Here is a 14577-nt window from a genome sequence, read left to right as displayed (position 1 = left end):
GACGCCTATCAGTTTTTCCTGCGGTGGATCATGTGTGTGACTGAGTGAGAGAAAGAAAGAGGGGATTTTTATCCAATGTGCTCCCTGCAAATGTTTCAATGAGAAGGAACACAATTCAATTAATTCTTCTAATTATTTGGTTTACCAGCAAAATCACAAAGATATTTTAATATCATCTCATAATTGAGATATCCACTCTACTTAAGAAGTTGAAGATGCTTTTAATAATCTTCATCTTTTTTGAAAAGCATTTGTTTGAAGTGTGGAAGTAAAACTATTTTACTGCTCCTTGTGCTGAATGTATTATAGATCATATTTTGTATTTATCATAGCAGAACAATGAGCAAGTTTTTATTCACGAATTAGTGTTTTGTTGATATTGTCTTCCAAAGCTTGTCTCTGTACAAAGGCAAATTGTGTAAGCAAGTCAAACTCATACCATGAAAATCAGGCAGCATTTCTGGGAAGAGAAACAGCATTAATGGTTCATATTGAAGAACCTTCATCAGAAATGGCAGCAGGGGTGGGGTAGAAATAAAGTTAAAGTTGTAGAGAAGGTGGAGAGGAATGGATGGGACAAAATGGTAGGATATGTCCAGGGTTGATTTTGAGAGAAGTTTTCAGTCAAATGCTTAATGGAAACATTTAGAAAGAGGAAACCTTTGATACTTTATCCCATTCTCCTTTTATTCTGTCTATCTGTGTCATCCTACATGATTGTACTGATTGCCCAATGCAAATATAGGGAACAGTACCTGGCCTTCCATCTGGGCATGTTGCATTCTTCTGGACTCTACTGATTTCTACAACTTCAAGTAAATTGCGGTCCTGGTCTATATCAGGACAGAACAGTTTTGCTGCAAGCCATCCATTTGCTAGTGACTTAAGTTTGTCTCTCTCCATTACCACTATTGACCTACTGGGCATCACCTGCACTCTTGTATTTTGCACCTTTTCATGATTAACTAGCATAAATTACTTTCTTACTGGAATATCATAACCTGCCCAGCTAGCTGTTATTCTTCAAGCATCTTTACACAGTGTAGATTGCCACAGGCAGATAGATTCGAGTGAAGTTAGAAGAAGAATGTTTTTCTCACTCAGACTGTTCCTATTAACCCATTGACTGTATGACTTCTACAACAATCCCGGCTTCACCTTGTCAGAGATATCCTCTTTGTTTTATCCATCTCCAGCACTTTCTCTGCAAATTAAATCTCACTCATTTTCTCTCTTGCCCAGTTCTGACACATAGGAAATGTTAACTATTTTTCTTTCCATTGATCTTATTCCCCCATCATTTTCTGATTTTATTTCAGACTTGTATTTTGTTGCTTTATCCACAAAACAACTCATAGTAGAGACAACTTGAGGAGTGTAAGTTCCTTCTTTCCCTTAGGCAATAAAATTGACCAAACAATACGTAGAAATGAAGGGATATTGCATCTGCCAGCTATCATTGTGATTTAGTCACAATTTCACACTATTGTTACAGTAATCATACGACAAAGGACATTTGAATTCAAGCAGAGGTTAAGTATACCTGGTGGTGGCTGCACAGATTCCAAGCAAGCATAAATGCAACCATTGTAACAGCATCGTTTGTGCCTTTCACACTCAGAGTCTGACCTGCAGCTGGGAACCTCACAGGCACTGTCCGGTAATGCCTGAGGTGGAGGTGGGCACCGATCATTCCTCTGGTATTGTGACGAATGTGAAATCAACTGATACTCATAGTCCTGCGGAAATGGATTTCAACAACGGCATAATTAATGTGACAACAAATCACATCATCTAATTCTAAAACGTTCACTAAAATACTATCATTTGCATATTTCACATTCAAAATCAGGTTTATTCTCACTCACATATGTCATGAAATTTGTCATTTTGTAGCAGCAGTAAGTATAACACAAAAAAATACGACAACTTACAATACGAAAATCAATAAATAATGTAAAAAGAGGGCAAAATAGTGTGCTAGTTTTCATGGATTGTTAATAAATCTGATGCAGATGTGAACAAGCTATTCCCAAAATGTTTACCCCATTTCACCATATTAAAGATATTCCCTTTATCCTATCCATTACTCCTACCAGCTTCGCTACAACCTAAATTTTTTTTAATCTTTATTTTCTAAGTTATAATGTAGGGTCTTTGACCTTAAACGTTAACACTGTTTCTTCTCTTGCAGATGCTGCCTGACTTGCTGAGTGTTTTAGATTTCCAGCAGGGCCATGGTCTGGAGGTCAGAGGCCCAGAGGCAGACAGTCCTGCGATTGGAGGCCCATCTCTGTGTACGGGTGGGAAAGGGTCTGTTGCTTGTTGTATATTGGCTGCATGTTGTTCTGTTGAATACTGTGGGTGAGCTACGTGGTGCCAGAGTATGTGGTGACACTTCTGGGCTGCTTCGAGTACAACATCAGACAGTGTTGGTTGTCAATGCAAATGACACATTTCACTTTGTGTGCTCATGTTTATGTGATTATTAAATAAAACTATATCTGCAGTTTTTTTTCCATTTTCATAGTTACTGATTATTCCTTTTAAATTTACAATATAAAAGCATTTTCAATGACAGCTGAGCAGAATGACAAGGAACATGGCCACCTTGATGTGTTATGCAGCTTGTAAGTGGAAACAGGTCAGTATTTCTCTGAGTTACATTCCCAACAGCTTTTTGTTAACGTGCCCAGCTTGAATGGGTCCAGTATTTACACAAATTCTGCTTCTCCTTTCTTTCCAGCCTCTTTCTAAAGCTTATTTGTGAGTAACCATGTCTGTGCTTCTTACGGTCTGTTTTCTCACATGAGTAGCCAAACCAGTTACACTCAAACATGCTGCTTAAGCTTGCTACTTGCCCCAGCATGTGTTTACTTGAGTGCAGACCCAGAATTCAAGACTGCTTCTGCTGGTTTTGTAATGAGCCTTTGAAAACTAGCCTTCCCTCCATGGACTCTGTCTCCACTTCTCACTACCTCTGTACAGCAACTAACATTATCAAAGATGCCCTCCACTTCTGATCCCTCTGAGGATTGGTATGTGTTCTTTCATCTTACCCTTCTGGAAGTCTACAATCTGCTCTTTCATCTTAGTGCAGTTGAGTGCAAAGTTGTTGCTACGACACCACTCCACTAGTTGGCGTATCTCACTCCTGTACACCCTCTTGTCTCCATCTGAGATTCTACCACCAATGGTTGTATGATCAGCAAATTTATAGATGGTATTAGAGCTATGCCTAGTCACACAGTCATGGGTATAGAGAGTACAGTGGTGGATTTACACACACACACATTTTATATATATATATACACGCATACACACACACACACACACACACACATATATATCCTATCAAACAGTGGATTTAATTTTGGCCTTTTTGACACTAATCAACAGAAGAAGTGAAAACAGATCTCTACAAAGTAACCTAGATGAATTAAAAATATAAAACACAAAATAATAGATTGCATAAGGATTCACCCCCCCCCCCCTTTAATAGAATACACCAAATCATCACTGGTGCATCCAATTGGTTTTAGAAGTCATAATTAGTTACATGGAGATCTCTTTTTGGAGACAACTGTGCAGTCAAGGTGTTTCAGTTGAGTGGAGTAAAAATACACCTGTAAGGTCCAACTGCTGGTGAGTCAGTATCCTAGGAAAAACTACATCATGAAGAGAAAACAACACTCCAAGCAACTCTGTGAAAGGTTATTGAAAATCACAAGTCAGGAGATGGATACAAGAAAATTTCCAAGTTGTTGAATATCCTTTGGAGTACACTTAAGTCAATCATCAAGAAATGGAAAGAATATGGCACAGCTGTAAATCTACCTAGGGCAGGCCATCCTCAAAAACTGAGTGACTATGCAAGAAGGAGACTAATGAGGGAGGCCACCAAGAGACCTATGACAACTCTGGAGGAATTACAAGCTTCAGTGGCTGAGATGGGAGAGACTGTGCAGACAACACCTGTTGCCCAGATGCTTCACCAGTCACAGCTTTATGGGAGAGTGGCAAAGAGAAAGCCACTGTTGAAAAAACTCACATGACATCTCGGCTAGAATTTGCCAGGAGGCATCTGGGAGACTATGAAGTCAGCTGGCAGAAGGGTCTATGGTTTGATGAAACCAAAATTGAGCTTTTTGGCCATCAGCCTAAAAACACACCATCCCTATTGTGAAGCATGGCGGTGGCTGCGTCATGCTGTGGGGATGCTTCACTACAGCAGGCCCTGGAAGGCTTGTGAAGGTAGAGGGTAAAATGAATGCAGCAAAATACAGGGAAATCCTGGAGGAAAACCTGATGCAGTCTGCAAGAGAACTGTGACTGGGAGAAGATTTGTTTTCCAGCAAATCAATGACCCCAAGCACAAAGCTAAAGCTACACAGGAATGGCTTGAAGACAACAAAGTTAATGTCCCGGAGTGGCCAAGTCCAAGTCCAGACCTCAATCCAATCGAAAATTTGTGGCTGGACTTGAAAAGGGTTGTTCACTCACGATCCCCATGCAATCTGACAGAGCTTGAGCAGCTTTGTAATGAAGAATGGGGAAAAATTGCAGTGTCCAGAGGTGCAAAGCTGATAGAAGCCTATCCACACAGACCCAAGGCTGTAATTGCTGCCAAAGGTGCATCTACTAAATACTGACTTATAAGGGGTGAATACTTATGAGGGTTGATTGAAGTTTGTGGCCTAAGGTAGAAGGATTCAATTTTAGAAAACCTAGCACATTTATTTTTCAACATAGTTCCCTCCTACATTTACACACTTAGTCCAACTGGAGGGAGCATACAGATCTTGGACCTCCAGAAAGTGTCCACAGCAGGGGTGATTGATAAGTTTGTGGCTTACAGTAGAAGGAGACGAGTTATACAGCTCTCATTACATGCACATGCAGTTCAACTCTGAGTAATTATGCATAAAGTTTGAAGTTAATGACTCATCAGGGGTGACTGATAAGTTCGTGGCCTAAGGTAGAAGGAGATTAGTTATGAACTTCAAACTTTCTGCATAATCACTCCAAAGCGTTGAACTGCATGTGCATGTAACGAGAGCTGTATAACTCATCTCCTTCTAACTTAGGCCACAAACTTATCAATCACCCCTCATACGTAATCAATTATTTTGTGTTTTATATTTGTAATTAATTTAAATAATTTTATAGAGACATGTTTTCACTTTGACACAAGTCTTTTTCTTTTGATCAGTATCAAAAAGCTTAAAGCCGCTGTGATTCAATATTGTAAAACAATAAAACATGGAAACTTCCAAGGGGTGAGTACTTTTTAAAGACCCTGTATGTATGTATTTATGTGTATATGTGTGTACATATACACACATTTATATACTATATATCACCCAAGACTTTTGCATAGTACTGTAGTAATTTTATGTTTTGCACTGTACTGCTACTGCTGCAAAAGAACAAATTTCATGACATATAGGAGTGCTATGTGTCTCTATTGTGGACTGATAGTGTAGTGGGAAGGGGACAGGGATCAGAGAATCACAATCGGGAAAGGGGTAAGAGAGAGCGGGGGGAAGCACCAGAGAGACATTCTGTAATGATTGATAAACCAATTCTCTGGAATCAAAAGACACTGCCTGGTGTCTCAGGGCTGGGTGTGTCTTCACTTACAGCAATCTCTGCCCTCACACTCCTCCTCTACCACCACTCCCAAACTCTTCCCACGCCATTCCCAACATCAATTACACCTGTCAGATTTACAAACTCACTCTCTACTCCACGTTGACAAATACAGTACTGTGCAAAAGTCCTAAGCACCATAGTTATATACAGTATATGTGCCTAAGACTTTTGCCCAGTACTGTATCTAAGCATCACACCTTTGAGGCCCTTAAGTCAGCGGTCCCCAACCACCGGGCTGCAAAGCATGCGCTACCAGGCCGCGAGGAAACGATATGATTCAGCTGCACCTTTCCTCATTCCTTGTCACGCCCACTGTTGAGCCATTACGCACGCGAGGTCATTACCTGCGCATCATCCATGTCAGCGCGGGAAAAAGATCAACTCCTCGAGCTTGCAAATGATGGTGGGCTGAAAAGTATGTTTGACATAACATCTCTGCCGGCATTCTGGATCAAAGTCAAGGCTAAATATCCTGAGAGAGCCACGGAAGCATTGAAAACGTTGCTTCCATTTCCAACATATCTCTGCAATGAATGCAACGAAAACCAAATTGCAGAATAGGATGGACATAAGGACCCCCCTTCGAGTATCGCTGTCTCCCATCACCCCTCGATGGCACCGTCTCGTTGCAGGGAAACAAGCCCAGGGCTCCCACAGATTCAGCGATATTGGTGTGTTGCATTGATTTTATATGTTCATACGGGGAAAATATGTGCTGTGTGTTTAATATTAAATTCATTAGATAAACCCATTTAGAAATGAAATTGAGTGTATTAGCCACTTACCACCTATATTCTGGTCGTGATTAACACCCCCCCCCCCGACAGAATCGCAAAAAACGAAATGTAGAAAAAAATCGGCACGTACACGCCTGCACAAATCACGCGTGCGCACTGGTGCCTGCGCAGGGCTTCATGGTCATTGTAATCTCTCTGTGTAAACCACGTATTTGACTATTTCCAGACCTAATCAGTTCCCCTCTACCACCACTCTGCTCCGTCTAGCGGAATTAGTCCTTACTCTTAATACTTTCTCCTTTGGCTCCTCCCATTTCCTCCAAACTAAAGGTGTAGCTATGGGCACCCGTATGGGTCCTAGCTATGCCTGCCTTTTTGTTGGGTTTGTGGAACAATCTATGTTCCGTGCCTATTCTGGTATCTGTCCCCCACTTTTCCTTCGCTACATCGATGACTGCATTGGCGCTGCTTCCTGCACGCATGCAGAACTCGTTGACTTTATTAACTTTGCCTCCAACTTTCACCCTGCCCTCAAGTTTACGTGGTCCATTTCCGACACCTCTCTCTCCTTTCTAGATCTTTCTGTCTCTGTCTCTGGAGACAGCTTATCCACTGATGTCTACTATAAGCCTACTGACTCTCACAGCTATCTGGACTATTCCTCTTCTCACCCTGTCTCTTGCAAAAACGCCATCCCCTTCTCGCAATTCCTCCGTCGCTGCCGCATCTGCTCTCAGGATGAGGCTTTTCATTCTAGGACGAGGGAGATGTCTTCCTTTTTTAAAGAAAGGGGCTTCCCTTCCTCCACTCTCAACTCTGCTCTTAAACGCATCTCCCCCATTTCACGTACATCTGCTCTCACTCCATCCTCCCACCACTCCACTAGGAATAGGGTTCCCCTGGTCCTCACCTACCACCCCACCAGCCTCCGGGTCCAACATATTATTCTCCGTAACTTCCGCCACCTCCAACAGGATCCCACCACTAAGCACATCTTTCCCTCCCATCCTCTCTCTGCATTCCGCAAGGATCGCTCCCTACACAACTCCCTTGTCCATTCGTCCCCCCCATCCCTCCCCACTGATCTCCCTCCTGGCACTTATCCGTGTAAGCGGAACAAGTGCTACACATGCCCATACACTTCCTCCCTTACCACCATTCAGGGCCCCAAACAGTCCTTCCAGGTGAGGCATCACTTCACCTGTGAGTCGACTGGGGTGATATACTGCGTCCGGTGCTCCCGATGTGGCCTTTTATATATTGGTGAGACCCGACGCAGACTGGGAGACCGCTTTGCTGAACATCTACGCTCTGTCCGCCAGAGAAAGCAGGATCTCCCAGTGGCCACACATTTTAATTCCACATCCCATTCCCATTCTGACATGTCTGTCCACGGCCTCCTCTACTGTGGAGATGAAGCCACACTCAGGTTGGAGGAACAACACCTTATATTCCGTCTGGGTAGCCTCCAACCTGATGGCATGAACGTTGACTTCTCTAACTTCCGCTAATGCCCCACCTCCCCCTTGTACCCCATCTGTTACTCATTTTTATGCACACATTCTTTCTCTCACTCTCCTTTTTCTCCCTCTGTCCCTCTGAATATTCCTCTTGCCCATCCTCTGGGTCACCCCCCCCTTGTCTTTCTTCCCGGACCTCCTGTCCCATGATCCTCTCGTATCCCCTTTTGCCTATCACCTGTCCAGCTCTTGGCTCCATCCCTCCCCCTCCTGTCTTCTTCTATCATTTTGAATCTCCCCCTCCCCCTCCAACTTTCAAATCCCTTACTCACTCTTCCTTCAGTTAGTCCTGACGAAGGGTCTCGGCCTGAAACGTCGACTGCACCTTTTCCTATAGATGCTGCCTGGCCTGCTGCGTTCACCAGCAACTTTGATGCGTGTTATTTGACTATTTGACTGCTACGCTTGTCCGTTGGTAAACCTACCGGTCCCCCCACCCCCCCGCCTGGGACGGCCAGTCCGCAAGAATATTGTCGATATGAAACCGGTCCGCAGTGCAAAAAAGGTTGGGGACCCCTGCCTTAAGTGTATAGCATATGAACTGGAGCATGTTTTAACTGAAGGGATACTTTTTTTTGTTTTAATTTTCATCTCCAGCATCCACAGTGCCTTTACTTTGCAAAAAAGCTCGTAGCATTTGCTTTTAAACTTGCATGAGCACAATGATCACCTCCAATTAATTTCAATTGTCTAATTCAGATTCCATCCAACAAAGTGACACTAACTAGTAAAGAGAGAAATTTTCATCTCGCTAGACGCCGCAACAACAAAGGGGATTAAAAGTTGGTTGAGCAGCTCGGTGTCACACCTTAGAGAACATTGATGGATGTGGTAAAATGACGCATGATGCTGCCACCCTGTGGACAAAACAGAGTAATTCTTTCCAGTTCTTGCCTGCCCTGGTGATAGAAGCATGGAAAATCAGCGTGGACTATGCAGTCTGGCTCCACTAATCAAATATAATTATGACTAAATATCTACTTCAGTACCCTGTTGACAAAAGTGCGTAACTTGCTGGCTATTAAACTTAATGCCCCAACCAATAAAACATGCTGTATACCTTATTTACCACCAGCTGTACTTGTGTTATCATTTTCAGGGAGCTATTGACTTGCATCCTAAGATCCCTCTGTACATCAATGGTCCTAAGGGTCATGCCATTTACTGTATACTTTACCCTTGCATTTGACCTCCAAAAATGCACCACTTCACGCTCATCCAGATTAACTCTAACTGGCATTTCCCTGGCCCAAATTTCCACCCATTCTGCGTCTCTGGCACCATTACATCCTGCATATCACCCGCCTTCCTCGCTGTACCTGAATGCTTACCTTCAACAAGTGGTGTTCAAGGACACTCAAGTTTCAATGTGCCTATCATCTTCCCATTTTATCACCATTTAGATGATCATTTGTCCTTCAGATTTCAGAAAGAAAATCAATAACCTCACATTTATAAACTTTATATACTGAATTGCCATGCATTTGCCCATTCACCCAACTGGTCTTTGCATCCTCCTCACAAAGTAAATTCCCCCTATCTGCCCCCTCTTCCCAATATATCTGGAAGGTTTCAGTATGCCCCTCTGGGAAGACAGAATCAACGTAGGTGCTTAACTTTTCCCCCCATTTCTTTGTTCTCAATAATATTTGACTCAATTTCTGACCTTAAAAGACCTAAAGTTACCTTCACTAACCTTTTTATATTTACACAAGTATAATGGCTTTGAAAGTTAATTTTTGTACTTTACATTTTTTACATGGAACAGTAGAGTAGCGTAGCAGTTAGTGTAACACCATTACAGCAACGATCAGAGTTCAATTCCCATTGCTGCCTGTGAAGTGCATATATGTTCTCCCTGTGATTATGTGGGTTTCCTTTGGGTGTTCCTGTTTCTACCCCTACTTTCCAAAGATGTGCTGTTAGGGTTAATGATTTGCAGGTATGCTATGTTCGTGCTGGAAGAATGACGGCGCTTGCAAGCTGCCGAACACATTCTTCGCTGGTTTGACCTGCCACAAATGACACATTTCACTGTGTTACATGTGATAAATAAAGCTAATCTTTAATCCACAGTGTTATTGTTAACTTAATTTTACCAGTCTAGAAATACACTCAGTGGCCATTTTGTTAGGTAGACCTGCTCGTTAATGCAAATATCTAATCAGCCAATCATGTGGCAGCAACTCAATCCATAAAAAACATGCAGATATGGTCAAGAGATTCAATTGTTGTTCAGAGCAAACATCAAAATGGGGAGGAAATGTGACCTAAGTGACTGTGACCATGGTGCCAGATGGGGAGGTTTGAGTATCTCAGAAACTGCTGATCTCCTGGGATTTTCATGCATGACAGGGTCTAGAGTTCTAAGAGAATGGTCTGAAAAAAAAACATCCAGTGAGTGGCAGTTCTGTGGGCAAAAACACCTTGTTAATGAGAAAAGTCAGTAGAGAATGGCATTAGTTATTTGGCAAGGACTCTCCTACCTCCACCAATGACCCCTTCTCCCGTCATCAACCCTCTTCTTCTTCATGGGCACCCCCGCTCTGGTCTTCTGCCTGCTCTGGATCTGTTTGTTGCTTACTGCAGACGGGACATCAACCGTCTCGACTTCACCGCACCTTGTTCCAATTCCAACCTCACTCCTTCCGAACATTCTGCTCTCCACTCCCTCCACACCAATACTAACCTTACTATAAAACCCGCTGATAAGGGGGGCACTGTAGTAGTCTAGCGTACTGACCTCTACCTTGCCAAGGCACAGCGACAACTCGCTGATACCTCCTCTTATTTACCCCTCGAACATGACCTTGTTAAGGAGCACCGGGCCATTGTCTCCCACACCATCACCAACATCAGCTCTGGGGATCTCCCAACCACTGCCCCCAACCTCATAGTTCCCACACCCCGCACTTCCCCTTTCTACCTCCTACCCAAGATCCACAAACCTGCCTGTCCAGGCAGACCCACTGTTTCAGCTTGCTCCTGCCCTACCGAACTCATTTCTGCATACCTCGACACTGTTTTATCCCCCCTTGTTCAATCCCTTCCCACCTATGTTCGTGACACTTCTCACGCTCTGAATCTGTTCAATGATTTCAAGTTCCCTGGCCCCCATCATCTTATTTTCACCATGAATGTCCCGTCCCTATATATCTCCACCCCCCACCAGGAAGCTCTTAAAGCTCTCTGTTTCCTTTTGGATTCCAGATCCAACCAGTTCCTCTCTACCACCACTCTCCTCCGTCTAGCGGAATTGGTCCTTACTCTTAATAATTTACCTTTGGCTCCTCCCACTTCCCTCAAACTAAAGGTGTAGCCATGAGCACCTGTATAGGTGCCAGCTGTGCCTGCCTTTTGGTTGGCTGTGGAACAGTCCATGTTCCAAGCCTATACGGGTATCTGTCCCCCACTTTTCCTTCCCTACATCAATGACTGCATTGGCGCTGCTTCCTGCACGCATGCCGAGCTTGTTGACTTCATCTACTTTGCCTCCAACTTCCACTCTGCCCTCAAATATACCTGGTCCATTTCCGACACCTCCCTCCCCTTCCTTGATCTCTCCGTCTCTATCTCTGGAGAAAGCTTATCTACTGATGTCTACTATAAGCCCACGGACTCTCATAGCTACCTGGACGATTCCTCTTCCCACCTTGTTACTTGTAAAAATCCCATCCCCATCTCTCAATTCCTCTGTCTCCACCGCATCTGCTCTCAGAATAAGGCTTTTCATTCCAGGACGATGGAGATGTCTTCCTTTTTTAAAGAAAGGGGCTTCCCTTCCTCCACCATCAACTCTGCCCTCAAACGCATCTCCCCCATTTCACGCACATCTGCTCTTACCCCATCCTCCCACCATCCCACTAGGGATAGGGTTCCTCTTGTCCTCACCTACCACCCCACCAGCTTCCGTGTCCAACATATAATTCTCCATAACACGTTCAACATGCTGGAGGAACTCAGCAGGTCGGGCAGCATCCATGGAAACGAACAATCAACGTTTCGGGCCGAGACCCTTTGTCAGGACTGAAGAGGGAGGGGGCAGGGGCCCTATAAAGAAGGTGGGGGGAGGTTGGGAAGGGGAAGGCAGGTAGATGCCAGGTGAAAAACCAGTAAGGGGAAAGATCAAGGAGTGGGAGAGGGGAAGCAGGGAGGGGATAGGCAGGAAAGGTGAAGAAGGGATAGGGGAAAACACAATGGGTAGTAGAAGGAGGTGAAACCAAGAGGCATGAACATTGAATTATCCAACTTCCAGTAATTCCCTCCCCGTCCCTTTCCCCATCCCAGTTTCATTCTGCCTCCTCCTCCAGCTGCCTATCACCTCCCACTTGGTTCCGCCTCCTTCTACTACCCATTGTGCTTTCCCTGATTCCTTCTTCACCTTTCCTGCCTGTCCCCTCCCTGCTTTCCCTTCCCCACCCCTTGATCTTTCCCCTGGCACCTACCTGCCTTCCCCTTCCCACCCTCCCCCCCACCTTCTTTATAGGGCCCCAGCGCCCTCCCTCTTCAGTCCTGACGAACAGTCTCGGCCCTAAATGTTGACTGTTCGTTTCCACGGATGCTGCCTGATCTGCTGAGTTCCTCCAGCATGTTGTGCCTGTTGCTTTGACCCCAGCATCTGCAGACTATTTTGTGTATATCATTCTCTGTAACTTCCGCCATCTCCAACAGGATCCCACCACCAAGCACACCTTTCCCTCCCCCCTACTTTCTGCTTTCCGCAGGGATCGCTCCCTACACGACTCCTTTGTCCATTCGTTCCCCCCCATCCCTTCCCACCGATGTCCCTCCTGGCACTTATCCTAGTAAGCGGAACAAGTGCTACACATGCCCTTACACTTCCTCCCTCACCACCATTCAGGGCCCCAGACAGTCCTTCCAGGTGAGGGAACACATCACCTGTGAGTCTGCTGCTGTGATATACTGTGTCCAGTGCTCCCAGTGTGGCCTTCTATATATTGGCGAGACCCGACACAGACTGGGAGACTGCTTCACTGAACACTACGCTCTGTCCACCAGAGGAAGCAAGATCTCCCAGTGGCCACACATTTTAATTCCACGTCCCATTCCTATTCCGATATGTCAATCCATAGCCTCCTCTACTGTCGAGATGAAGCCACACTCAGGTTGGAGGAACAACACCTTATATTCCGTCTGGGTAGCCTTCATCCTGATGGCATGAACATTGATTTCTCCAACTTCTGTTAATGCCCCTCCTCCCCTTCTTACCCCATCCTTAATTTATTTTTTTTTCTCTCTCTCTTTCCCTTTCACAATAACTCCTTGCCTGCTTTCCAACTTCCTCTGGTGCTCCCCTCTCCCTTTCGTTCTTCCAAGGCCTCCCATCCCATGATCCTCTCCCTTCTCCAGCTTTGTATCCCTTTTGCCAATCAACTTCCCAGCTCTTAGCTCCATCCCTCCCCCTCCTGTCTTCTCCTATCATTTTGGGTCTCCCCCTCCCCCTCTCAAATCTCTTACTATCTCTTTTTCCTGTTAGTCCTGACGAAGGGTTTCGACCCGAAACGTCAACTGCCTGGCCTGCTGCGTTCCACCGGCATTTTGTGTGTGTTACAGAGAATGGCCAGACTGTTTCAAGCTGACAGGAAGGTGACAGCAACTCAAATAGCCACACATTACAAGAGTGGAGTGCAGAAGAGCATCTCTGAATGCACAGCAAGCCAAAATCTGAAGTGGATGGGCTACAGCAGCAGAAGATCAGAAATACGCTCAGTGGCCACTTTATTAGGTACCTCCTCCTGTACCTGAAGTGGACACTGAGTATAGGTCAAAGAGACTCAGTCCCAGTTACATCCTTATTGCACGTGACTTTGACTTGTGACTAGATATTTCTTTGATCCATGCATACAGATTCCACATTGTGTGACTTTCTGAGCCAATATCCCTCTTAACTATTGCCCTGATTTCCTCCTTTACCAACACCACATCGCCTCATTTCCCTCTTTGTATATCCTCACCATTGTTAGTATCCATAGGAGGTGCTGCCTCAAGGCAGCAACATCCAGCGTTAAAGACACTCAACATCCAGGTCTTGCAATCTTTCTGCTGCTACCATTGAGCAGCATGTAAAGAAGACTGAAGTCTCACACCACTTGATTCAAGAGCAGCTGCTCCCCTTTAACCAAACCCTAATCATTACAATTTAGCATCAATATGACAACATTGATCTTGCCTTGCCTTGAGCCCTTAACTCCTGGTAGAGTCGTTGGGGCGCCGTCATGACAAGCTTTGCACTAGTCCGTTCCATCCGTCATGACTGTGTGCCAGAGCCTGGGTCACCGCAAATATTTTCCCTGTCCATTCTTTAATGTTGTCCATCCTTTAATGTTGTCCATCCATCTTCTCCTCTGTCTACCTCTCCTTCTTTACCCCTCCACAGTTCCTTGTAGAATGGTCTTTGAAAGGTTACTGGATCTTGTTACTTGGCCGTACTATCTCAGCTTTCTTTTCTTCACCGCTGTGAGTAGGTCTTCATGGGGGCCAATGTGGTGCTGGATGGTCTTGTGGACCTGCTCGTTTGTGATGTGGTCCAAGTATGAGATGCCCAAGATGTTGCGATATCATCTCATTTCCAATGCCTGTATCTTCCTCTGTAGCTCTGCTGTGAGGGTCCATGTCTCACTTGTGTACAGGAAAATGGAGAATAC

At 44.7% G+C, this 14577-nt stretch overlaps 1 protein-coding gene across 1 annotated transcript in view; it reads right to left on the bottom strand.

Moving 5' to 3' along the window:
- wfdc1 (WAP four-disulfide core domain 1) overlaps positions 1–14577 on the bottom strand; it is a 77321-nt gene that overhangs the window by 21667 nt on the left and 41077 nt on the right. Inside the window, exon 2 of the mRNA XM_063067163.1 lies at positions 1544–1739. Within this exon, the coding sequence (XP_062923233.1) occupies positions 1544–1739 (196 nt within the window). The remainder of the gene's footprint in view (positions 1–1543; positions 1740–14577) is intronic.

Source organism: Mobula hypostoma, chromosome 14 (genome assembly GCF_963921235.1).
Source record: "Mobula hypostoma chromosome 14, sMobHyp1.1, whole genome shotgun sequence".
NCBI classification, from domain to species: domain Eukaryota; kingdom Metazoa; phylum Chordata; class Chondrichthyes; order Myliobatiformes; family Myliobatidae; genus Mobula; species Mobula hypostoma.
This window is presented reverse-complemented; position numbering and strand designations above follow the sequence as displayed.